Genomic DNA, 27,602 nt, shown 5'->3' with positions numbered 1-27,602 from the left:
TCCAGGTCCCTTCCAATCCCTGACATTCTGTGAGTCTGTGAAACAATATTACTCTTGAATTTTTGCTTTAAAAACAAACTAGTGAAAACCACATATCTGCTGTACTGAGACTTCCACATCTCAACAAACAACTTCCTTTGCTGAACTGCGTCAGAGAAATAAGTACTGAAATAAGCTCATGATACAGTTGCATTGTGATGCTTAGTCTTTTTGCCACTTACTGTCCTCTGCCAATAATAAAAAGCCACCTAGTGCTTGAGGTTTGAATTTTGACTGTTAATTTTAGTAAGATGACAGCATATTCATGATCCAGTGTCTGGTTTTGAATCTTGTTGGCATTTGTATACAGGTATTCTTCTGAGTGAAGGTGAAGTATTGAGGATGAACATTGAAATTGTCAATGAACTCTTCATGTAATTGATGTTTAAAAGCATACTTAAAGATTCATTTTTTTTAATATTCAGTTTTTAAGGAGCCTGAATTCTGCTGAAAGCCTATAGTTAGTGCAGTACAGCTTGTAGAGCACAGTACAGTTTTCTCCTGCCTTTTCCCATACATGTCTCACCGCTGAGTCCTTACTTGTTGCTGGTGTCTTTTGGTTTGAAACAGAGGTATAAAAGGGACAGAGATTTTTCACACAGCCTGAAAAGCTGACCAGAAGCTGGAACTGTGTCACCCTTGGTGGCTCTGGAAGCCCTGGACCATGGGCAGGGTCACAGCCCTGGCCTGGAGGACGCGGGAGGAGAAGCGCCCACCGAAGGGACATGGCAAGGGCACAGGGTGTGGTAGAGGAGAAGCTCAGCTATATGCAATTGCTATTTACTTCTCCTCTTTTATTAACAATTAAAAAAGAACAGGCATTTTTATTTATTTATTTTTTATTACGCAATGTCAAGCCCTGGCTGCGGAGGATTAACTCCTCTCTCCATGAAGGAAGACCGATGGGATTACCAACAAAACCCCCATCAGCTGGATGAAATACCTGGTATTATAATTGCAGCCATTATGGGGCTGCTTTTCGTTTTTTATGTGTGTGTTTGGTTTTGTAGTGTAAGCATGTAAGTGATTCCAGTAGGTTTAAAATCAATTTTAAAAACTTGACAGGAGTAGCATTTCTTAATATAAATCGACCTATTTATTATAAGTTCATTCTCTACCTTGGAAAAATACAAAAGATAGGGTATTTGCAGTACATTTTCCAGTGAGAATTATATATGCAATGTTCTTATTGAGTCAGATGGCTCTGTTATGAGGTAATCGAAAGTTTTTAAACTTAGAAACTAGATGAGACCCTCTTGAGACATGATCATCAAAATCCTTTTCATATGTTAAGATCCGACCCCAGTGTTTTTCTCTACCTTTCCTTTTCAGTTTGTAAGCAATTTTGTACTTTATAGCCCTTGGTTTATTTTTTGTGTCTTGGTGGACTTCCCTGGACTAATACTGTCACAGATAAACCTTTCTATTTTGCCTTGACTGATTATCACAGCATGGATGGGGTTGGAAGGGACCTCTGGAGACTGTCTAGTCCATTTTCATACAATATCATTTATACATTTATGTGCTCCAGAACTAAAAATGACACAACTGGATTTAATTTTGGTGTAATTTCTCTTCCTGCATGATTGACTCTACCGCCTTATATAACGCCACGTGCTGCAGGTGGAAGCAACTTGCTGGATGGACACCGCAGGGTAATTCAGAAGTCGGTGCACGCGTGGCTCCTTCTCCGCGATCGAGCTCTGCTCTCAGACCTGCGGGACCTCTCCTGCTGTAAATGCACAGTCAGAGCCAGCCGGTTCCTCCATTTTGAACCTATTAAGAATATGTTCTTATTTTCGTAGTATTTATCCTCACCATTTTATCACTGTGGATGATGATTCAACTGCTTCCCGGTGCAGTTTATTCCATGGACTAATTACTCTATTAAGACTGTTTTCCTCTTATCTAACTTGACTTTCTTTTCCTACTAGATTATTGTTCCTTTATGATCATTTTTATATTCATTTGTACAAGCTAAAGTAAGTATTCGTATTTCCTCAGGCTTTGGGATGCACTTTACTGTTACAGAAATGTGCCTGACCTGCCTTTCGTTTGAGAATTTGTGGGGCATTGGAAAGTACTGTTTTTTGCCCCCAAGTTTCTCTGAGTGGTGATGGGAATACACTGGGAGGAGCAACAACCTGCAGCATTTAGGAAGCTTTTAAGCAGTTTTACGGACCAGCTGGTAGTTATTTAACTTTTAATACATGGCAGGGTATGGTTTGGATGCTGCTGGGCATCAGGACAGATCGGTGGCAGGGGTACTATGTGGCGTTTCTCAACACCCTCTCTTTTGCAGGTCACTGGGGCCGGTGCGTAGGTGACTGTGGCTCGGGGGGCGTTCGGAGTCGGGCCGTCTGGTGCACCCACGCCGAGGGCTGGACAACGTACCACGCCAACTGCGACCACAAGGACAAACCCGAGAGCCAGAGGAGGTGCTTTAAAGTCTGTGACTGGCACCTGGAGCTGTTTGAGTGGGAGGTTTCAGGATGGGACAGGTGTGGGCTCGTCCCCTCTGCTGGCACTGAGGTGGCAGCCGGGGACTGTGTCACCGCACAGCATGGACTGCAGCGCCGGAGCGTCCGCTGCCTCCAGAAGCTGAACAGAACCATCGTCGCCAACGAAATATGTGAGTATTTCACACCACAGCCGCCCGCTGAGCAAGCCTGCCTGGTGCCCTGCCCGCGGGACTGTGTTGTGTCCGAGTTCTCCAGCTGGTCCCAGTGCGGCGCGGGCTGCACCAAGAGCTTGCAGCACCGGACGCGGGCGGTCATCGCTCCTCCTCTCTACGGGGGTGCCCCGTGCCCGAATCTGACCGAATCCAGAGCCTGTGGCACTGCCCCGTGTCCTCTCGGGGAGGAGGAGCACACCTACAGCCTCCGAGTCGGCGCTTGGGGCGAATGCCGGCTGCCCCACTCTAAAGACGTCGACCTGACGGGGAGGACTATGCTGGATTTGGGTTCGGACTCTGGAGAGCAAAGCACATCTGGGCTTCAAGGCCAGAAACCCCACCAGCGTCCCGGGGAGGTGCAGATCGGGTACCAAACCAGGCAGGTCAGGTGTGTGAGGAGCGATGGAAAAAACGCAGCGCTGAGGTAAGGGTACTTTGACTTCTATTTCATCTCCAGTGGATTTGTTTGATGGAGCACTCGCTCTGTGTGGCAGCACCACGGCAAATGCGCTCCCGTTCTTGAGTTTTAAATGCAAATTTTTATATGTTTTCTTTATGGTCTTTTTTTTGTTTGTTTGTTTGATTTAATTCCCTTCCTGTACAGCTAGCATATGCTGAATGTTTTGCATACTTCTACGATTTGTGACTGTTTAATTCATTTTATGTTTTTAATAATTCTCTTCTATTTTTTGTTGGAGTTGTTTTAGGGAAACATGGAGGGAATAGGATTATATATCACTTTGCACTGGTGCTGAGCCCTGGCTGTGGGAGAGGGAGGCTTCATTCTCAGACATGTACTGCATATATTTGTCAGAAGAGGCTAAAATTGCACCAGCTTAAACTCCTTCATTCTTACAAATCAACACTGAATAAAATAAACCTGAAAAACTTGGCTTTGTGAATTTACTAGGAGGTATTTATTGGAATGATAGATCAGTGATTGTCCTCTTGCTTATTGAGGAGCCTTCCCGTCTGGGTGTAACTCTTGGATGCTGATACTAGATATGTGACTTGCTTTTCTTTCTTGTCCTCATGGGTTTTATGTAACAATTTCTCTTAGTCTATGTAGATCATTTTGCTGTAATTCAAATGTGAAGGTTACAGTAATGTGCAGCAAATAGTGGAAAGATACGTTATCTCAGTTTCTCGCAGTTGAATTTAAGCTATCTAAGCTGTGCCATTTGACTTCAGGTTGGATTTGGGCAGGTGCCAGGAGCCGTAGAAGACTGAGAAACTGATTGAGCTCTGAGAAAGTCAAGATTTCTGGAGAACTTCTTGTGTTCTGTTTTTCAAGGATATTAGAAGTTCTTGAAAAATCTTGCTCCTGAATTCTGCAGAAATCAATTTGTTTCTTTGTAATCTATAGCTCCTGGCACTTGCACAAACTCAAATGGCAGAGAGAAGGGGTTATTTTATGTCCAATTCTCTATCCCTGGTTATATCTGCAGTGGTTTTGCACACATACTGAGGTGAAAATATACATTCTGGCCTTTTTCTTACCCCCTCCTATTACAGCTTTAACAATATATGGGTTATTTTAGTGGTTGGAAAGAAGTCAAGCTTTGTGAACTGTTCCAGCAGTTTCTAACATCTTGACTTTATTAGCTGTCCCTAAATATATGCTGATTCTAAATATACAGATTTTATGCTCGTGTAGCTGCTTGACTTTAATGGAGTCACTTGTGATTTATGCTGCTGTGTGACCAGCAGCAGGTTTATGTCTGCTAACACTTGTTAGCTGTTCTGCCTCTTGTATCTCATTCCTTATCAGAGGCTCTGCGACGGGGATCCTGACTTTGTTAAAATTTCTCTTGCTCACTGCTATATTCGCTGTAAGAAGGGGGAGTGGAAGCCATTGTTTTTATAAATATTTTCTCTTGGTTTTGCTACTGTGTGAGTTGTACATTGAAATTTTTGATGACAATGCAGAGGGTCCCAGGAGCTTTAGTTTCAGTAACTCTACCCCTGATCGAGCTTTTTCCTTGCTCTTTTCTGTGTTTTTGGTGCCTTTTTATTTTTCCCTGATCTAGCCCTATTTTTCAGACTGTATGACTCCATTAGCCACCTCCTGGCAGACTTTTTCTGCTGAGACTGTGTCTCAGATTTACTGCAAAGACCCGAGGCTGACCCATCCCTTACTCTAACTCCAAATGCAAGAGGAAAACCCATTGATTGCATAGAGGACAAAAGGTCATGTCATTTTACAGTGTCCCAATAGCCACATGCTGTTATTTTCTCCATTATTTTAAACCTTGTTATTAATTGTAGCAATTCAGCTTCAGTTGGGAAACCCAAAATCCAAACCTAAAACCCCAGCCTAAAATCCAGCCCGTGTTTAATTCCAGGGCTGCAGTGTCGCTGGTACCGATCACCCCTGACAACAGCTCCCTTTACGCATCTCCCGGTGATGTCCTTCTCATTCCATTGTGCAGCATATTTGCTGCCGCTCTTTCGAAGAATTGACCCGATCTTGCAGATGTCGCTTTACAAGACTGAAGATATTTTGGCTACTGATAAAGAAGAGTAAATGCATTTACATAACCCTGTATAGCTGGGTTTGGCGGGCAGCCAGGCCTCTGCTGTAAAACTGGGCAGTAGCGCCGTATTTCTGCTATTTTTCATTTTCCTGGCTGACGTTTCTTATTTTGGAGTAAGTACCGATGTGAGATACAAATTACATTTCTGGAAAACTGAGGCAAGAGAGAGGAATATCCCCAGACGTGCTTCAATGGCAGGGCCTTGCTGCCACCCTTTTCCCGCCACTGCTGCTCCAAGGCCGCGTGAGGAGAGGAACCATGTGCTCATCTCGCCTCCTCGTTTATAACATGATGGCAAGGACGCCTAATTTATTACCAGAGTTGTTTAATTTCCTGGTGTCTAATCTCAGGGCTGTGGAGCAGCTGGTGAGCAGCAGACATTGCTTGTGCTGATGGGAGGGGATGTTGGGCACCATCTTTTGCCAAAAATTGGATTTTGGTGCACTTGGGTGCAGTCTGTTTTGTAAAGACTAAAAGATTGAATGCATTCACTTCTTACAGATGCTGGATTACTGGCAGGATGTTCATTTTGGCCTCTACACTAACGAGTTTGCGATTGATGGGAATGGCAGGTGGGGCGTCCTTTCTCTTGTGAAATGGGGAGAGGCGGTGGGAAATGTGCCTGATATTTGTTTCCAGTTTTTCACTGGTGCTTGAGTTCTGCCATGAAACCCTGACAAAAGGATCCTTTGGTTTTACAGTGAACCTGCAGAATTGTTTGCATTATAAGGGAAATACTTTTTCATGTAAATAATTGGACCTATGAAGGTCCTGTGTGTCTGTACCAGCCTTAAAGCTGCAAGCGAAAATCTTAGTGATTTTTGAAGGTGAAAATTGTAAACAGAAATTACTTGGAGAGGAGTTCAAGCATGTGAAAGATTGAACGTGTTCTCTCTGGGAGATGGAGCTGGGGAATCTTTCTGATGAAATATTTTTCGGTTTGGAGGTTCTACATTTGTCAAAATGAAAGGAAAAGGGAGAAAGGAGGAGGAAAGGGAGGGACAGGCCTTTCTGAAAACACTTGAAGACAGTTGTACAGCAGAACGGGTTCCTTTCTGCTCAGAAACAATCTTGGTGTAGAAACTTCATCATATTTGTCATAATAGAAGGAATAGCATCAATATAGAATGATTTTTATGGATCTGATTTGAAGCTTTTAAAGACTCTGTTTTAAAAAGCTGGATATTTTTTTTGTCATTCTGTTTCAGATAGTACTCAGATTTCACTCTATTTCATGAAAAAGTTTTAATTTTGCTTAAAATCCATATCTAGTAACAAATTCAAACATAAGCATGTCCATACATTAAAAAGAAAAACAAACCTCTGGAAAAGTTGCCAGATCTCTGTCTGCTAGAACTTCTCCTTTTGTTTTTCTGTCTTGTTATAGTTATTAAAAATCTATTGAATAGTGAGGCAAAGGCACTTGAGTTCCCTTTTTCTTAAAAAAATAAAAATTATTTAGGTTAGACATTAAATTGTAGTTTAGTGAGATGAGTGCTCATAGCTGTATGTTGAAATCCTAAATAAATTTAACCTGATATTCTAACCTGATGAGCGTGCTCACTAAGTATACTGAGAATTCAAAGTCAGGAGCAAACACTTTTAGGTTTTGTGTTTTAATTACTATTATTATTTGGATTAGGAGTCTTTTTAGGTAAATAATTCTCAAACTCTTCATTCTACATGTAAGATGACAACAGTGATATAATAGAGTTGGATTTGGGTTTCTGTTTACTTTGCCTTTGTAAGCGAAAATTCAGGTCAGACCCAGTCAAGGGATAACCCATCCATCAAGGCTGAGGTAGAGCAGCATTCAGCTCTTTTGTTTGCCTCTGTAATTTGGATTTCCATTATCCATTTCCTAGTGGATTGCACTTGGCCACTGTGCTGTTGTATGTTTTTAGGAAAAATTATTTGCAGTTTCTAGTGCATACATTCTCCTGTTTTCTGGATGAATATAAGATTTTGCAGTAATGCTGTGCTGTAATGTGCTGTTTGATGGCTGTGACTGTGACCTGGAAGAGGAGATGTGTGTTCAGTGGATGTAGGAATCAAGCCTTGTGCTCAGGCTTGAAAACAAATCCCTCAGCTGTTGGATAAGAAGGAGATTTTATTTTTGTGTGTGGGTTTTTTTAGTTTTGTCTCTCATTTCTTTTACTTTTATAGAAAATACAGATGAACAGTGATCACTTTTTTTTTTCCGATTTCCATAAGAGTAACACTTTTAGAAAGAGAAAATCTGGTGCGTTAAGTTTTGGAGACACCAAAATGTAGACAATCTTGGCATTAAATCCCTGTATTTATTTTGCTCGTAGGAATCCCGTCTCCCTTTCCCTTTGGTCGGCTGTATGTTCCTCATCTTCCTCTCCATCCTGGTGCAGAAGGGGCTGGTGCTCCTGCTGCCCAAGAAGCCTCCGCTGCACAGGTGGAATATACGGTATTGCCAGCATCCAAAACAGCCCTGGCAGCCCTTGAGGGCTGTAAAATCCATTATGAATCCTTGAAAATATGCCTTTTAGCACCGATTGCCAGTTTCCTAAGGGGAAAAAGTGGTTGGATGCTGTTAGAAACATGGCAAGACTGTATCCATCATTAGACTTAAATACTACTAGATAGTGTGGATTCCAGCAGTCTGTAAGGTTGGGTCATTGATTACAGTGTAGGAGATGACTTTAGAAAAAGGGAAAAAGTGAAAATGTGTTGTCACCGGTGTAGCTTAGCTCGCTTAAGGATTTTCTTGCATTGTACAGCGTGGATTCGAGCATGTGTTCCCTGAGCAGGTTTGGCACTTCTCGGGCTGCTGAAGCGGTGCCGTGTCCTCCTGGTGATGCTGTCCGTACCAGCAGCCCGCGCTTGGTGACAGCCTCGTCATGTGTCTGAAATTCTTTTGGAGATTCTTTCAGTGTAAGAGATTCAGCAATAACCACCTGTCCTCTAAGAAGAAAATGCATTCACGATTTATTTTAAACACTTAGAACCGGAAAAGGAAACCAGGGATCTTTTCTGTGCGTGCCCAACCCAGTCTTGTGATGCATTGCTCCTGTATGGTCTTGCTTCTTACCGCTTAGATGTATTTCCACTCATTTTCCTGGCAGTGTATGTGATGGCTGCATAACTGTACAGTACATAGCATGGATACACTGAGCTGTTGGAAAATTTACTATAATTTTGGTGAGTCCTTTTTTATCGAGAAGAGAAAGGTGATGTTGTTCAGCTTGGAGCTCCACAATTCCTATATCTCGTCGGGGAGAGTGTGGCTGGAGATGGAGAAGAGCAGCTCTGCTCCGTTGGCAGCAACCTGAAGTTACCCTATCACAGTAGGAGTTGTACGTGGGGCAGCTTTTCTTTCACTTCTTATTTTTTCTGCTTGTAGCTCTAGGACTATGTAAGTAAAAGAAGCATGAGTAGGTTTCTTTTGGTTTAGTGTGGGTTGTTGTTTTATTTTTTTCAGTCTGCTAGCTAACGAGCTGATCCATCTTACACCGCAGGCAACGTGATATAGGTTGTGAAACAATTCCTGTGGTTTTACACTGTCAATCCAAGCATGTAACATAGAAAAAAAGCATCAATCACATAAATACCCTGTGAAGTCAAAGTGATGTGATTGACTCCTAAGAGGAGTATTTAAACTGATGCGAGAATATGTGGAAAGTCAGTTTAAAACCAGGGTTTCTGTAGTATCTCCCGTCCCCAGACCTCCTTCCTCTCGCTGCTGGTTCACTTGCAGCCGCAGCAGCACAAATGCACGTCTGGTTTGCAGCCTCAGATCAGTGTGTGTCTCCCATGTCTGGGCTTTATCTGTATTAGATTATCCTAAATACATCTGTGACATGAAAGACTGTGTCTGGATTTCATGCAAAAGCGTGTTTTTACATTTGTCTTTGTGTTGCTTGGTGTCACAATTAATTCGACTCTGATGCTCTGAATGAGTAGGTACAAGTTAATTGGATTTGCTTTCTGTTAGGCGACTGCATGTAATTCTCCCTCAAAAACATCTACACGAGCAGAAGGGTAGAAATTGCCAGCTCTGCTTCTCGTTCACCTTAAGGTCAACAAACTTATCTCTTTCACCTTATGTAGTAGGAACAGTGGAGGAATTTTCAGGGAAAGAAACACCCATTCAGTCTTTGCATACTTGAAAGGCTTCTGCAGATAGCAAGGGAGATTGGTGGGCAGCAATGTCTGTTGTGGCCGGAGTGTCAGCATAGGTTTGAATCCATTAGGAGAGATATGGTAGGTGTTGTCTCACTGAGAATTGGATCTAGCAATATTAATTTTAAAGACGACCCCAAACTGGATTTTTAAAGGCTTTGTTTTGTTTGGCATTTCGGTAAAGATAAGGCCAGACTTAAGCCTCCTTTGCAGTGGTGCAAACTCAAAAATGGATTTGGTATCTGAAGTTTTGCTCACTCTTCACCGTGTGAGATTGGTTACTCTCTGTGCTGCATTCTTAGACAAACTAGTTTTCTTGCGCAATCAGTTAGGATGGTGATTTGTATGTGCTATTATTTTATCTACTAAAAATAATTCTTGTTAATATTGTGGCAAAGGTGGCTCATCTGATAACCGTTGAACAAGTATTAAAAAGGAAATAAAGTTACCATTTATGCGACCTAACCCAATGTTCCAAACAAGACTCAAAATACTGGGGTTAGTAAGTACAGATACGATGATTATTACTTTACTTCAGTATTATTGATACATTGTACCAGACACAGCTTTGCAATCAGTTGCATTTGACATATAATAGAGAATGAGAAACCTTTTTGAGTTTTAAGCAAGAATAATTTTATTTCGAGGGGGCTATATCACAAACTGTTTCTACTTTATAAAGCTGTTAAATTCAGTAAATTCATAGTGACGGCACCTGTGAGATTGAGTCTTATTCTAGGTGAAGAAACTAAGGCAGAAAGTTGTTACACTGTTTTTAGTTTGAAGTATAAAATTAAGCCACTAAATGCTGTATTTTGCTGGTACTTGAGGGTCTAGTCAAACTTGATCAGGTGTCAGTGGGAATATTCCTATTGACCTTTGTGAAAACAGGACCAATTTCTAGACTGGAGGAGAAGTGAGTAAGTGTTCTTTATCTTCCCTGCTCCCCCTATGAGACTGTCCTGCAATCCTGAAATGATTGCCCCGATATATTTTCTTTAGAGAAAGTCGGGTTAGTGAAACTGCGCTGTAAGTAACACCAGGTGAGGTAATGGCTGGTTCCCTGGCAGCAGCTCTGGATTTCACACCTTTTAAGTATTACATGCATTTACTCCTTACAGTTTGCAAAAGCCTGACCATGAGCAACTAGGGGCTGGAGAAGACACATTTAGAGAGAGTTCACACTGAGTTCGTGTATGGTCTTAATTTCAGAGACCAATTTGCACAACCAGTATGACACTAGACAGAAATTCTTCATTCCTTTTCTCCTGGTGACCCCTTTTTTTTCTGGGTTTCATCATTTTTTCTTCGCCTCGTCCCATCCTTTATGGTACTCCAGTGATGTCTCTGCTCCTATGTACCTCAGTACCTTAGGGTATATCCTTTCCTGCACTGCTACCTCAGCGCTCCAAGGTTTTTGCGAGATGAGAAAGGTTTCTTCTCAGCATTCCACAGTCTCCGATGGTTTGTCAGGTTTGGAAACCCTCTGAATCTTGTTTGACAGAATTTGTTTGGTGATGGCCTCACAGTACCAACATGTTTATGACTGTGATACTAGTTATTTTTTCAAAGAGCAGAGCTGCTCTGCAGGACTTGCTGACACCTGGATGGGCGGTGGGCAGCGAGTCCTGTGTGTGGGGCGATGGGAGTGGTTTTCAGTGGCAACATTTCTCCTGGGCTTGGCTTTTATTTTCCATCCTGGATAAACTGTAAAATTCTAACTTCACAGGAGCCTTTTGCATCTGCTTTAACTTGAAATAAATGAGGTATATTATTTCCAAACTGCTTGGCATGCAAGATTGCACCCAAAATTCCCTGGAAATGCATTACGTGCGCTGCGTTACAGCTCCTCTTCTGTTCCTTGTACTGATGTTGATGCAGATCTGATTTACCCCAAGTGACTGTGGATTTCTTCTAGTCTGAGGCTAGACCCTGACTTAGGGTGACCATGAGCCAGCACTGTGCCCTTGTGGCCAACTGGGGTGTATTAGAAGGGGGGTGGTTAGTAGGTTGAAAGAGGTTCTCCTTCACCTCTACTCTGCCCTGGTGAGACCACACCTGGAATATTGTGTCCAGTTGTGGCCCCTCAGTTCCAGAAGGACAGGGAACTGCTGGAGAGAGTCCAACGCAGGGCAATGAAGATGCTGAAGGGAGTGGAGCATCTCCCGTGTGAGGAAAGGCTGAGGGAGCTGGGGCTCTGTAACTTGGAGGAGACTGAGGGGTGACCTCATTAATGTTTACAGATAGATAAAGGGTGAGTGTCAGGAGGATGGAGCCAGGCTCTTCTCGGTGACAACCAATGATAGGACAAGGAGTAATGGGTACAAACTGGAACACAAGAGGTTCCACTTAAATCTGAGGAGAAACTTCTTCTCAGTGAGGGTGGCAGAGCCTAGACCAGGCTGCCCATGGAGGTTGTAGTGTCCTTCTCTGCAGACATTCAAATCCACCTGGACACCTTCCTGTGTAACCTCATCTGGGTGTTCCTGCTCCGGCGGGGGGATTGCACTGGATGAGCTTTCGAGGTCCTTTCCAGTCCCTGACACTCTGTGATTCTGTGATTTTGACCGTTTGGTTTGAAAAGAAAGAAGTTTCTTAAGCAAGCCATCCTCAGCTGTTTTCCTGTGTTCTTGTTGCAGCCTCTGCGTGCAAGACCCTGTGCCATTGACCTTCAGGTCCTGTGTCATCGCTGAAGACTGCGAGACGACGGAGTGGTCCTCATGGAGCCCCTGCTCGCAGACCTGCGGCTGGGGACACCTCTCCCCAGGGTTTCGGAGCCGGCGCCGCGGCGTGCGGAACGTGGCCATGGGGGCCGGGAAGCCGTGCCCAGAGCTGGAGGAGAGGGAAGCGTGCGGCGTGGGAGGGAAGGAGCTGCTGCAGCCTTGTCCCAGGTACAACTGGTGCTTTTAGCCTGCTTTTGGGATGTGAAGAAGCCCTGGTTTGAAGCATGGTGTGCAGAGTAAAGCTTCTTCTCACAGTGCCTGTGTGTGGACCAGGTCGCATGTCATGCTTTCTATCCGTGTCTAAAAGATCATGGATTTGATCATTATTAACTATGATTAGTGGTATTATTTATTGTTAGTAATATTCTTGTAATTGCTATTATTGTTATTGCTATTACAATAATTACACTTAAATTTTAAATTACACCTGTTACAGTTTATATTTTAAAAATCAAGAGCAGATATTCTTTTTCTCCGAGTGGGCTTTTGTACTGATTGCTGTTTTGGAGAATTTCCTCAGCTGCACAAAGACTGGGCAGGTCTCCATGGTTGTGCTTTTATTGGATTAGAAACTGTAAGTTTTACATAAGATTTAATGATTCCACTTCATCTCCCCATAAAAAAATTCCAGTCCTCCATGAGGAAAATGGGAACTGATCAGAGGTAATCGCTTGGACTCAGCTTCTCTACAGGTATTTCTTGAAGTGGGAAACTTTACAGTCCCTGAGTGCTTGCTTGGTTTATGGGAAACTCTGTCCTGACAGAAGGTGAGGATCTTGCCTTTCTGGTCTGCAAATCCATGCCGTTCTGCTTGGCCAGGCTAGTGCAGGGGGTTGCTAGTTTGCTTGGCAAAGAAAAAGAAAATACTGCTTAATTTTTCATGTGACATGTTCTGAGATTGACTGCAAAATGTTTCAAGATTGATAAAATTTTATATGCATGCAGATAAATCTCCCAGTCTGTGAATGCGTTTGTTAAATAGGAGGTCTATTCAGTGCTGAAGTCATGAGTTTCTGGGGCTTTGCCAGATACTGCCAAAACCTTTGATAAAGTCTTTGCAAGATACATTTCTTAGGAAGGCGTAACCTGTAAAAGTGTCTCTATATCGCTGAGTTCATTCAAAATCAAATGCTGATCATTTTTATGCACCCTGCTAGCAGAAGAGAGAAAGGATATAAAAAAAATTCTATTGCTTGATTACATCCTACAAAAACGCTCTTACAGAGTGATTTTTTGCTCCTGCCCAAATGCACATCAATTTTAAAGACAATAGATTAACACATTGTCTCGCTGATTTTGTACAGGAGCGTGGGTGCAGGTGACACCTGACGGGGGTTAGGCCGGCTGGTGGTTAATCAGAGAGAGAACAGACATGTCTGCCCCTAGTTTCTCACTTCTACTTTTTGACATTGCACTGTATTAAAGTGCAAAGGATTGTAGGGGCTTGGTGTAGAGCCAGGAGAGCCCAGAACGTGTGAACCTGCATAATACTAATAATTTTCTGGAGGTGTCACTCTTGCTGTAGAAGGAAACTTGTTGTCCTTTTGGCGTATCCTGCTATACCCAGGTTCCATGAGCCTGTGAAATCTTAACCTTCCCCATTCTACCATACCTGCACTCCTTCAGTGTGAGCTGGGATAAACTGTCTAATAGACTGAGACAGAAAAATAGCATTAGACTTACAGACTAATCAAACCATTGAAAATATTGGGAAAAAAATGTGGAAACAAACACACCAGACCAAAACAAACCAACCAACAATAAAAACCCAACACTAAAACAAAACTCTAGTACTTAGTTAATTGTTATTTTAGGGATGTAATAACTCAAAATGCAGGAGGTGGGCTATGACCCACTCACACTATGCAGTGTTGAGAATTTTACAGTAGCACCTGGTTAATAGATTTTGATTTGACCATTCAGTACTGCAGAAGTGAGCAGGAGCGAAAAGCTGTAGTGTTGCAGTATGTGCTGTGGGTCTGCCGGGCGTATTAATGTACAGAAGTCAAATATCGTTAAGTGTATGATTTAAACGTCAGCAGCTAGTAAAGGGTGTTATCAATCTATGTTATCATTTACAACATGGTGGTTTGGTGGTGGTGTTTGGGAATTGATGACCAAGATACTGGATGTACTTCAGACTGGAAAGCAGTAGCTGTCAGCCAAGAGGAATGTAGTGTTAACTTTATGAAACAATGTAAGAAGTCTTTGATGCTCCTGTTCTCCGTATTTGAGTTTGTTCTCTCTACAGTGTAATACCTAGAAAGATTATGTTTTTTTCCCCTTATATATGTGCTAACTCATCTGTGGCTTTTCTGAGGCTTACCATACAGTTATCTTTTCCTTCTTCCCCTTACAAGAAGATGATGAATTTAATGAGATTTCAGTATCAGCAATAATAGGCTCTCTCCTTCATTTGTCAGGTCTCAACACAAACTGTTGGTTTGTTCTTTCTGACTTCTGTTTGTTTAATCAGATTAGTCTTAGAATATTTTAAGATGAGAGTCCTCTTACTTTCCCAGTTCCTGGAAATATGCTCTTTGCTTTTTTTTTTTTTTCTTTTCTTGCTTGAAGACAAGTAGCCTTTCTTTTAGCTTTGTTCCGTAGGCAAGAATTTTCCAAAGCGTGTTCCAGGCAGGGCAAAGAAAACGGGTGAGGACACGGACCAGAAAGAGAGCGAGTCTCTGAGTGGGGGAAGGAAGAGCGTTCTGTAGAGGCTGTTTTTTAATGCAGGGACAGGGAGCGCCCCATGACTGAATGAAGGGGCATCCACCGACACAGAAATGCAGCAGCTCAAGAGACAGCACTTGCAGAGCTCTATGCAGCATGGCAAGATGGGTGAAGTTATATTCCAGCCTCCTAAAAGGATCCAGAAGGGGAAAAAATTAGCATCAGCCTCATAACTGCTCTGTTAAGTATTACCTCTGTGTCCACCGCAAGGCTACAAGTTGGAGGTCCCAGCATGGGTACATGGCATTTAGTGCAAATTTTCTGTTAAATGGGAAGGCTTTGTAATTTTATGGCTGAAGTTTACAATAACTTCTTTGATCAATATTTTAAATGCAAGAAAATAAAACGGTTTAACTGCATGTAGGACTCCAGAGCTTTGTGCTTTGTTTTACTTTTGCTTGGTTGTTCTGAAGGGATTAGATTAAGCTCTTAAAAAGCTTAAATACATAGGAGGTGATTCTACTTTATTGTGATATAAATTTGGTTTAGTTCAGTTAAGGTCAGTGGGTATATACAGGTATAAAACTTGTGCAAGCGCTAAGAGCATAAGTCCTATAGACTAAAGAGGCCAAGAGGTTACTATAAATTGGAAAGATATTGAGTACTTGTTTGCTGCGTAGCTGTCACTGAGTCATCAGTTTTAAAACAATGTATTATATCATTTTTATCCTTGATGTGCAGCTTTCATGTTCACTGGGAATAGATAGATTTTCCAGAATTATGATTATGTCTTTAAATCTTTCATTTTGATTGTGGTTGCTATGTTACAAGACAGGGATTTAGGAAAAAAAAACCCTCTTTGCTTTGTTGGAAATTCAAAGCTTTTCAGAAGTTAAATGATGGAAAATGGGAAAGTTTTAAGACCTGATTTTTTCAAAAGGTTTGAGGTTACTGCTGAGATACAGGTGTGATGGTATCACTTTGTAAATGAGGCCCATTATGTGTCCCAATTAAAGATCAAGCATTAGTGCGAAGTAGAAGAGACTTGAAAGGAAATTCAGTGAGCCGTGCTGGTAGGTGGCTGGAGTGACGCTTTGGGAGTTGTAGCAACTCTACTCTTCAGCCCTTTGACCTTCACTGATCTTGAGCACACAACGATGGCCTTGGAACCGCTGGACAGCTTTGGTGTCTCCCCTCAGCTCCATCCATGGCGAAGCTTTGGTTCTACAGCTCCATGGTGGACACTTTTCCGGTGGCTGCACTTGGGATACACCAAGTGCTTACTTTAATGTTTCTAAACTAGTAGTTTTTGCTTGCCCATATCCTTAAGCAGACTGATTTAACTCTCTGAATTCTGGAGGTCCCCATTTGGGACATTATCTAGCTAGCCCTCTAACCACTGGCAATGGGGTCTGTCAACCTTTGGAAGTAAATAGACCTCCTCTTACACAAACATTATTATAGAAAGTGTAACAAACCTATTGGGAAGCCAAAGGGAAAGGCTGAGATTTTTTTAGCTATAGAAATAGGTCTGTACATAAGCATGGGTCACAGCTAGGACCATAATTATGTTGAATTTGTGTCAATCTAACTACATAGTTGTAGGAGTTAAAATGAGGTGTTAAATCTATTGGCATTTGAAATTGTTGTCAGCAGCAGGTTTTGACATAGGTGTCTTAGGAGTACGCTGGAGCTGATGAACTTTGATCCAGATGTGTAATGTTCTTTCCAACTCCTGAATTATCACACTCTCTACCTTTTGGGAACAGAGAACAAGGTGGCTGGGCGGCATGGACCCCTTTAACGCCGGTACAGTGAATCTCTGGTATGGTCTGCTCTAGCAACAGAATGTCCAAAGTGGCTTTGGTCATCTTTATTCAGTTGGAGAAATCACGATCGTGTGGTACAACCACTGTGGATATTGCTAATAATGCAAATATTGCCTTGAGGCTGCCAAAGCAACAAAAACCCTCAGGTGTTTGCCAGCCAGTTGTCTCTCTATGACTATTAACAAGCTTCTGATTAAATTTAAGCAGAGATTATACAGTCAGTTTCTCTTCTTTAAGTAATGCTAATTCTCCTTGTCTGTAGTGTAGTCCATAGATGGGCAAACTAATACCTGCTGGAAAGGTCTCGTGTGAGGTTTCCCACTCGGTGGGACAGCAGTCCCTTGGATATGCTCCTGCTGCAGTGGGCTTGTTAATGGCTGTGAAAATGTGCACTTTTAAACAACTAATGCTCAGGGGTCAGGGTTTGTTACCAGAAAACTCTGGACAGCTGAGAGCATGTCCAGCTGGGAAAGAGCAAAATGGGCTGATGGCTTTAAGCTGCTCACAGATGCTGGCTGGAGAGCTGCTCGTTAAAGACTGATCTGCCGTGTAGCACAGTATCCACTTTCGATATCCAAAGGGATTTTTTTTTTTAAAGATTCAGGGACTGATGAAATTTAATTATCTCTGAGCTCAGATTTAGTTATTTTGCATAATTTTAATCACCGCTAGCCCAGTTTTCATAGGTGTTAACTCCCACAGCTCACGCTGAATAGGAGAAGCTGGTGCTCTCACACCTCTGCAAATGACTCTTTAGGATCCAGAGGTCACGACTGACTACCTAAGCCAGATACTGACAGTCACTTTTTCTTTAGCCAGTTATTCTTTTAAGAAATACTTCCCTAAACCAACTATTTCCGTGTCTGCGGAAAGGTGAGTGTGTTCTGTATTTAAGCTTGTAGTTTTGAAAGTGTAGACTTGAAGAGCACAATGTCCTGAAGTGGTGAGGAGGAGGAATCCTCTTCACCTGATGTTTGACGAAGAGCAATTTTCATTGCCTTTATTATAAGAGCAAGGCTGCATTTAGCACTGCAGGGCCAAGAAATGCAATTAGGAATTGCCAGAATGAAATACTAGAAGAAAAAATTCATGGCTGTGCTTTATGTGTTGTGTGAGTTCAGATATTTCATGCTTGTCATGTGAAAAGTGTGTTCTTTATTGTTTTCTCTGTTGGTAATAAACCCTGTGAGTGAATCCACATTTGCACATGATACTGTGTATTATTTAAGAGAGCACGACAGCTCACCTGAAAAGTACCTGTAAATTAAAGGTAATTGGCAGTACTCACAAATGCTTCCCACAAGGACGTTACAAAATTCGTAAGTGCTTTGTGGCTAGAAATCATTCTTATGCACATATTTACAATGTAAGAAGTTAAGAGGACATTGATGTGTACTCAGGCAAGCTAACGTATTTATTTGCCATACATTTGAGATGCATATTTCTGTGCCACAGCTGTAGTCAGGAGCAGGTACTTGCTATGGAGAATACGCAGAATTACAATGTGGAAATGCTTTCTGCTGAGGTGCCCCATTGCGCTTGAGCTGACGGTGATCAGTCGGCAGGTTAACAAACATACGTAGCTTTAACAACCGTGGATCTGCCCTAGGAGGAGAGAGCATTTATCTTGAGGGTAAAAGAAGGAAGTTACTTTACATCATTTACATTACACAAAATCAACAAAAATTGTATGGAAAAAGTAAACTATGAAATTCAGAGGAGCAAAGGAATAAAGCAGCAGAAGTTTGAACAGATTGGTTATAAAAGCAATGTTGCCTAAGTTTGTGTTCGGGATGCTGGAGAAAGACCTCCATTTCTTTCTTACTCCACTGATACTGTGACCTGTGAATCAAAATGAATTATGCCTGTGAAAACTGTTGAATTAGAAACATGCTCTGCATTTTCAGACATTATGGGCAAGTAATTTTTGCTTTGCGCTGGTACACAATATTGTTTTCCCTATAGTTTTAAGAACTTCCTGGCATTTAAGCTGGTTCATACCAATGACTATTGTCTGTGCAGCATTCCCATGTCTGTGTTATCCTTCCCTGAAAACCATTAGTGCTCTGTAGGTGTGAAGCGAATATACAATGAAAATATTTGTATCTAGAGCTTGCTGGAAACCGAAACGAGAGAACTCAGTTACTTCAGCCAGTCCCTTGTAGGAGTCGGTAGCACCCTGGGCGTTTATAAAGCTGTCACCTGGAGAAGAGCTGCCCAGTGCTTGGAGCTCTGGTGATGTATGTGGGGTTTTAGCTATTAAGTGCATTTCAGAGTGAGGTGTTCAGCTCTTGGCAGAGAGCGGCGGTTTAGTGGTTTGAGCCACATGTTTGAAAACTAGTTTTTGCACTTAATCGAACCTCTTAATCTTCATTCCCTCTTTGCACCCGGCACAAAGGGTTTGTCAGGATGATTTAGTGTATCGGAATGCTTTGGAGATTAGTGCTGGGTGAAAAATTTTACACAAGTACTCCAGACAAATAAATACTTAACCTTTGTAAATTTAACGTTCAAAACATTTCAGAACATTCCCTGTTTTGAACTGGGAAGCGATGCTATAAAGATGAAACCAATTGTATTTTGTCATCTAATAAAGTACCATTCCTCACTCATAGTCTTTTCAAAAACTTGTTTTACCTGGTCTCTTTTGTTTCCAAAGGTTTGCCTGGAGAACTTCTGAATGGAAAGCTTGCCAGGTGTCTCTCCTCCTTGACCAGCAGGACCCTCCCCATCGCACGCACGTTGGCCTTTGTGGAGGTGGTGTTCAAACCCGAGAGGTCTTCTGCGCCCAAATTGCCGTAGAATTCGGGATGCACCGGCTGAAGGAAGGTTTGTGGAGGGTCTTTCTGAATGGGTTGGCTCAAGGAAATCTGAGTAAAAGAAATGTAGGAGTCATCAGTAGGCTTTGCTAGCAATGCCCTCATGGTATCCGTGCTTACACAGGGAGGTGTTACCATGGCAGGGGCAGGAGATCATAGTCCTCAGGGCCCTGAGGAGCTGGCAGGAGCCACAACCTTCTGCGGTCAACTGCTATCAGTTCTCTAGGTGTGCTTGTATGGCAGGATTTCAAAGGATAAAGGAGATAAATTTTGCTTGGAGTTGAGTTTTCTTCTTTCGTATGTAAGGTAGTCCAGCCCCTTGGTAGCTGAATCCATTTATCTGTGGTTTTAGTCCTGGTTTAGAGTATAAAAAAGATGTCACACGCCATTCCTGATATGGCTCTAGCCTCTGCTGCAGATTGATACACAATCTTTCTTGTGATTTGAAGGGGAAAGCAAAAATAATATTGTCACAACTTCTGAGCAGACAGACGGTTTTTGGACTCTGGAAGTGAGTTATTTTTCTTTTATAGGAATAATGAGTAGATACAGATACATGATGAATAATTCATCTTAGGCTGTTTTATTTACTCTGTGTAGTGCTCTTGCAGAATATGTTTTTGAGCAGAGATGTAAGATAATAAGAACACAATATCATATCTTAGATTTATTTACTTACAGAGGCAAAACAAACGTTTCCTGGACACCCAGTGTGTCCTGGCATCGCACACAGACTATGAGATTATAGAAAACTAGACCCTTTTTAATTTTTTCTAAGTCCATGCATAGTTTCTGCTTCCCCTCTCCCAAACATCTGGCACTACCTTGCTCTCCCGACACAACCCCCGCTATGTTGTTCTGCACAAATACATGATACGCATGACTTTCGAAGTAAGAAAAGTGCTGTTGATGAGAGGTGTGTAATATTTCTGGACAGTCTTAATCCTTCTGACTGCTTCTGTGGTCCATGCAGCCGTTGTACAGCAAGTTGGGGAGCAGCAAGCTTTAGCTGACTTTATACACACTTCTTTATTCTTTTTCAGTATTGTGAATTACTCAAGAAGGTTAGAAGGGTGCATCTGAAACCCTTATGCTAACAGAATTTATAACAGAATTGGTGCTATACATTCACTGTGTAATCACTCGCAGGTTTTCCGTTGTTCAAAATTTTTATAGATTACAAGGCCTTCTTCCCTCAACAAAAAGAAAACACTGGGGTACCTCTTCCTTGTTTTCATGCTTCTAACTCTGCAATTTTTAAAATGAAGGAATTTTCATATAGGCAACTAAAATCCCAAATGTTCAGAGCAGTTGTGCAAGGTATAAATCAGTAGTGCTGTTCCAAGACAGTAATGCAGATTTGCAGTAGTCCTTGGAAAGTGAGAACTCCGTCTACAGATGCCCACATAGTCACATGCAGATATAAAGAGGGAAAGACTTCCCTGTTATCTCTCCTTATCCAGTAACATTAAGTGTGTCTCAATTACTAGCTCATCAATTTTTGTTCTTTGAAATAATAAGGAATGACATATTTTCTGGCCTCTCTTCTGGCGAAGTGAACTGATAAAATACTTTTATTCATCACTAGGGCATCTGGTATTTTATTGTAAGTTTTTTTTTTTTTGGCGATGAGGAGAAGGTAGGGAAGTTAATCCTTCTACGTATAAGCAAATATAGATCCTAATTGCTGCCATCAAAAGTACAGTAATTTTTCTTTCTTCACCTCTTGAGTGTCTTTAAAGGGATCATTCAAGAATGAAATAAGCGAGTCTAATAGGATATGACCATCCGTCACAGTTGTTATTCTTCTGGTTACTTCCAATGAGAATTTGGACCTAGGCCCAATGACATATGTGGAAGAAGATTTTGTCCTGTGGTCCCTCCAGCAGCATTCTTGGATGAAATATGTTGAATCGTAGTTGGAGACAGGTACCATCTGTGATGTATTTACACGTATTGCTCAGATCTCTTTTATCCCCCAGGGATATCTCTCCCATTTTTCATTTGCTCAGTCTTCCCATCTATTTCTTCTTTTATTAAAATCTGTATATTTAGAAAGGGAGCCCCTGTTTTCCTGAGTCCCTATATATCAGTTATTCAGAAAGTTAAGTCTGCTGAAATCTTTCTGTCATTTGATTATAAAGTTGCAGCTTGAAGAAACAGAAAACTTTCACTCAGGTATTACTTTCCAAAACACATAGGTAAGATTTCATATCTTTCTCCTGGCTAAGAATCCCTGTCTTGATGCAACTTATATATATATTTTTTTAGACCTTAAGGAGGAAGTTCATACCTTTAACATAGGTGATGAGTATTTGGAAGCAGGTAGTCTTCCGATCTTTGAAGTCCTTTGTAATATTCTTGCATTCTGAGACTCTTACATCTAGATGAAGCTGTCAGGGAACATTTGGTAAATGTGTAAAGTGTTGTGTCATTCAGGTATCTGTGTTTCTGTATATGTAGCCAAACCACTGTATAGACATCCAAGTTTAGAGATTGTGCTATTTTTAACATAAGCTATTCTGTCCTAGGAATCTGCATCTCTACTCAGTGGTGAGGCTTTTGCTAATTTAGACTGAACTTTAACATAATTAGTGTTAAATAGATCCTTGTGTTTCTCCTTTAAGTGTCTCATTGAATTTTAATACATTTAAATTTATAACGCTTAATTTTCACAGAGAGGTGGTCATCTAATACTTCAAGTTTGTCATTATTCTTTTGATATCCAGAGATGGAAGCAGCAAATCTACATGTTTGAAATTATGTTGCTTTTGAAGAGGAGACAAATTTTGCACAAGAAGTAGCATAGAATGTGCAAGTGAGCTATTAATGCCCATCTGCCCTTTCTGCCCTTCATCTCTGAATGCTCCTTGATCCCTGTTCCTAGACATCCCATGTCTGGAACAAACTGTAGGCACGGTGGTGGTTACCTGTCTTCATACCTCTCTTTATTGTGAATCTGTTCACTTATTTAGAAGCTCTCTTAAATAAAACAGAAATGCAGATCCTCAATTTATTTTCAAAGCCAGACACTGCTAACATGGGACACATACGTTTTCCTCTCTTTTGGAAGTGGGTTTTTCTGGATTGAGAGAAGATTTTTGTGACTGTTGATTTTATAAAATGTTATTTGAAATGTGTTTTCCCACAATAAATTTTAATTAATCTGAGCAAACATCGCTCACTAACAACCCCCAGTGTACCAACAAAAAAAGACATTTGGTAAAAGTATGAAAGAACATTGTGTGATGATCGGTTTATGAAATCTCTCTTGTTTGGCAGTACAAGTGTCCTCTCAATCACAATTAATAAGTCCAATAATATGGGAATTAAATTCCTTGTAGACTCTAGGAATGATATCTGTGTTTATGTTCAAACAGTTAATAAATGATGTTCCTACATTTAATCTTCTTCCTTTTTACCTTCTCTCCTAAAGGCCAGGGAGTGTCCTTTTGTTTTCTAATTAACTTTTGCCTTTTGGATTTATCTAGAGACTGTAACTCTTTATGTGTAGTATGGGGATGGCATCCTTTATGCAACTCTCCAGAAGCTTCTCCTCTCTTCTCTGAACCAGTTCCCTACTGTCCCCAGTGACTGGGAATTGCTGTTCTCTCCCTATTTTCTGTAGCTTTCTAAGGATCTGCCTGCCCTGTCATTCTTCCGGAAAATTTGTGCCTTATATATCTTGACGTTTTTTCTTTTTTACCCATTTGAATGAGATCCAATTTACCTCTCGCTTTCAGAGTTTTCTTATAATGTTTTTTGGAGCCTGTCTGCTTAAGTTTTAATTATAGGACTGAAAAGACCTTTGTGAAATGCTGTTCTTCCTTGAATCTTTATTGTTTATCCGGCATAGTTAAACTTAGCTAATAAAATCTATCTCTTATTACCATCTCACCAGCAAGTCATTGCTGTTTCCTATCTTCTTAATCTTTGTTATTTTCCCTCTGAAAATCCATTACATTCTCATACCTGCACAAGGTTCTAAAGTTTTGTTTACTTTTATTTTCTTAGCGAGTGTCTCCATCGTATTTGTCTCCATATGTTTATTTTTATTTGTCCAGTATTTCACTAGCAGGTATGTGAAGCAGTTGTACCTTTGATATTCTTAGAGACCTTTTAGTGTTACCCTGCAAGACTATTTCTTAACAGAAATCTTAATTACTTTTGAACCTCTCTTTCCTTTGAGAGATATTCAACGCTCACCTATTAGTAAACATACCTTTTGTCTTACTTAATCCACTGTAGTTCACCAGTCAATACCCATTTTTCTTTATTTTGAGGATGCAATTCACCTGATTCACCTTACGTCAGACTTTTTATAAACTTGTGTATCACCAGCTGTAGCAGCAAAAACTCTGTTAATCTGTTTACAATTCAAGACTCAGTAAATACTCAAGTATCTTTCCAGGTCTAATGGTTCCTTTCTGATCCTTCCCTCTGTGTATTCCCCTATGTATTTTTGTTTCACAAGCCACTTTACTGACAGAATCCCCAAATGGTCTGAAGTGAGAGTTTTCCCCTACACTTTCATCTATGTCCTGTTTATACGGGTCTCAAAATGATAATTTTGTGGTCATTATCCTTTCTTGTTTTCCACAAAGTATTGAGCTGTCTCCTTACTTCTGATAGACAAAAATGTCTAATCCTTTCTTATCTGATGAGTGAACTTCTCAGACTGTTCTTAATTCCCATATGGGAGATGTTTTGGCACTGTATTTGATTTTCCAGAAATTAGTGCCTCTTTGGAGTTGCATGGAGATGAATTTGAGGACTCCTTTAATTCATTGCTTGTATTCTTCTCTATTTTTTCTCATCCCTTTCTTTCCGCCCTTTTGTCTCTTTCAGCTCTAAAATACGCAGGTTTGCTTTCTTTGCTCTGTATGCTCTGCTTCCTAATGAGGGTACCACATCTTTTCCCCTGCAAATTCTTTGTTCTGGTCTGAATCATGATCTTCCAGCGCATGTCTTGTGGGGGATTAATGTTTCAAATTGGTACATGTGGCAGCTGTTCAATAAACTATGGAAGTATTTTCAGGAAGAGAAAAGCACCAACGAAGAGTCCTGTTGGAAGGTGCCACCATCTCCTTGGTCTTGTGAGCCACCTGCTCTTTAGCAACAGTAAGTTGGTTGTGCAGGTTGTTGTCATTTGTGGCTGTTCCCATCCTGCGTATTTATTGGGAAGAGACTGTGCTGATGGAGATAAGCTGCCTGTAGGAGTTAGTGTGGGATAGGCACTGTTGGAATGGATATGAACCCTGTGTGAGTACAAGCCCAATATTAAACACATGCTGGTTTTTTTTTTCAAATTTATGCTGGTGAAGCTGCAGGAATGAGAAGATTGATTTACTCCACGGAAATTAGAATTTAGGGACTTTGATGTTTAAATCCTGTTGTCCTGTTCTGGTTTATGAAATCGAAAAGGAATAGGTTAGAATATATTAGTAATGACAAAACTCGACTAGGACCATAGAGGGGAGAGAACTGATGGTCAGCAGTGGTGTGAAAAAAGCTGTGTTTGACTGGCGCGTGGTCCAGCAACACCAGCATCCAGCCTGGGGCTCAGTTCACCGGAATCACAGAAACCATGTTCTCAGATGGAAGAAATCCCCCCTAAGGATCCCTGTCATCCCGAACTAGTTATTTATCATTGGGATGACCCAACTGGCTTGAAAAGATGAGAAATACACCTCTGAAGTGTAAAATATATTCAGGCGAGTCTGCAACAAATTTATATTGCTTGGATACTGAGTTATTGATCTGTAAGCTCACCAAATGCTGGCCAGAATTTACGAGATACAACTCACATAATGGAAAAATAAATATGTAACAGCTGGCTTCTTCGGGGGAAACCCTTTAGAAGCAAGAGAGGAAATGATTTTATTCAGATTGTTGTGGTGCCTGACAGTAGTGTTTAAATGTCTGCTTCTAAAATTTTAGTTTGAATCCATTGGAGAAAAAAAACATTTACCCTAATGTCTTTTAGAGGTGTAATATTAAGTTCTCTCATGTCTATAAACTAATTAAAGTAAAATGAAGAGAATAATATATGAAAAGACTTTGACAATGAATGAAGTGTGCCTTCTAAAAGGTGCCTTATGAAGAATATGCCCTTTTTGTCAACAAGCTATCTGCTATGACCATGAAATATTTATCCCTTTATAAATAATTTTGTTTATATAACTGGCTTTGGTATGCAGTAAATAATATGCTGCCCAGTCAGTTCACATGAGATGCTAGGATTTAGTTCAAGGTTTTATCTTTGAAAGTTAAGATTTTAATTGCATTTGTGTTTTTGTCATTATTTCCTGCCACTGGAACTGAATTAATTTTATTCAAAACAGTGACGGTTTGCTCTGAATAATTTTGTCCTGTTGTCCTGTTGTTACGGGATTCGGGAGCTGCATTGTGCTCAAACAGTTATGTTGAGTCAGATGAAAACTAAAAGGATTTGTACGTATGAGGCTACACCACAAACTGGGACACTGGGGAGAGATAACGAAGCCGGTGGTGGCTGGGCTGGTCCTGGAACAGGAGGCATTTGGGATAAATGGAGCTTGTGAACCTGGGCCAGCTCTGCAAGGAGCAGCCCTGCTGCTTTCAGGATCTGAGCTGGCATGGCCATGCCATGAGGGGACGAGCTTACTGTGTCACTGGCTTCACTTGGGGCCACCTGTGCCACGTGCCAGTATCACAGACACGTCCGTCGTGGTGCTTTTCTCCTGGTACCAGGATTCCTGCAGTGGTGTGGCATTCATTTCTGCTCCTTGGTGCACCTTCTGTTGAGTGAATGCTAAACTTAGCGACGGGCAAAGTTCATCCTCTTACGAGACATCTGTGAAGTATATCACAGAATCACAGACTGGTTGGGGTTGAAGGGACCTCTGGAGGTCATCCAGTCCAACCCACCTGCTAAAGCAGGTTCACCAGAGCAGATCACACAGGAAGGTGTCCAGGCGGGTTTGAATGTCTCCAGAGAAGGAGACTCCACAGCCTCTCTGGGCAGCCTGTTCAAGGCTCTGGCACCTCAAAGTAACAAAGTTTCTCCTCATATTCAGATGGAACCTCCTGTGCTTCAGTCTGTGCCCGTTGCCCCTCATCCTGTTGTTGGGCACCACTGACAGGAGTCTGATCCATCCTCTTAACACTCACACTTGAGATATTGGTAAACATTGATGAGATCCCCTCTCAGCTTCTCTTCTCCAGCTGAACAGACCCAGCTCTCTCCATCTCTCCTCATAAGACAGGTGCTCCAGGCCCCTCATTATCTTCATATCCCACCACTGGACTCCCTCCAGTAATCCCTTGTCCTTCTTAAACTGGGGAGCCCATAACTGAACACAGAACTCCAGATGTGGCCACCTATGGGGTTTCTTCCCTGTTTTCCTTGTGGCTTTTCTCAGCCTCTCTGGTGGTCTGTCCCAGTGACGTCCAACATCTGCTGGCCTTTTCTGGACAACAACCAGCGAAGTTCAAACATGCTGGAGAATCCTTTTCTTTTTTTCCCCCATCATTGCGGTTGCTGGCGTCCCAACATCCCTGTTGCGTCCGTGGTTTTTCCTGGGTGCTCTTAATGACTTGTCACCTCTGGTCTGCTCAGTCGTGTGCCAGTTGGATGCCCATGCTCACTCTGTTTGTCAGGTCATAGAATATCTCAAATTGAAGGGGATCCATAAGGGTCATCAAGGCCAACTCAATCTGCGGTTTCTATCGATAATCTTTACCAATTCTGCTGTGGTGTAACAAGACAACATCGCAATTGGGATCAGGATCCAGTTGCCCAGCACAGGATATGGACACAGGGAAACTTCCTATTCCATGAAGTGCTAATAGTCTGTGCCACTTTAATAAAATTGTGAGGTTCTTTATTGTCCTGGAATACATTAAACCATTGTTGCTCTTGGCAATCCGCTATTAACCCTCTTTCACGCTGTGATTAGCCTTCTATTCATACTTTGTTTCTTGTCTATTAAATAGATATTAATTGAAAATAGGACTCCAACTTTGTGCCTTGTGGCTTCAAAGCTAATTGATTCTTCTTAGAAGCATAAAGACACCTTTTCCACCAAGCATGGGGCACTTGAAGCTTTTTAATGGAGAGAGGGACTGGACTAAGGTCGGTGCCGTTTCCAGGCTGGTAAAATTACATTCACCACTTC

At 41.6% G+C, this 27,602-nt stretch overlaps 1 protein-coding gene across 6 annotated transcripts in view; it reads left to right on the top strand.

The window, feature by feature from the left end:
* Positions 1-27,602, top strand: part of THSD7B (thrombospondin type 1 domain containing 7B) — a 370,487-nt gene that overhangs the window by 159,803 nt on the left and 183,082 nt on the right. For all 6 annotated transcript variants that reach the window (XM_065841421.2, XM_071810742.1, XM_071810741.1 and 3 more), the window contains exons 4-6: positions 2,342-3,137; positions 12,042-12,293; positions 19,284-19,453. In XM_065841421.2, coding sequence (XP_065697493.1) covers positions 2,342-3,137; positions 12,042-12,293; positions 19,284-19,453 — 1,218 coding nt within the window. The remainder of the gene's footprint in view (positions 1-2,341; positions 3,138-12,041; positions 12,294-19,283; positions 19,454-27,602) is intronic.

The sequence above is a fragment of the Patagioenas fasciata genome, chromosome 7, assembly GCF_037038585.1.
Source record: "Patagioenas fasciata isolate bPatFas1 chromosome 7, bPatFas1.hap1, whole genome shotgun sequence".
Classification (NCBI taxonomy): domain Eukaryota; kingdom Metazoa; phylum Chordata; class Aves; order Columbiformes; family Columbidae; genus Patagioenas; species Patagioenas fasciata.
The sequence above is the reverse complement of the archived record's forward strand: the minus strand, read 5'-3'. Positions and strand labels throughout refer to the sequence as shown.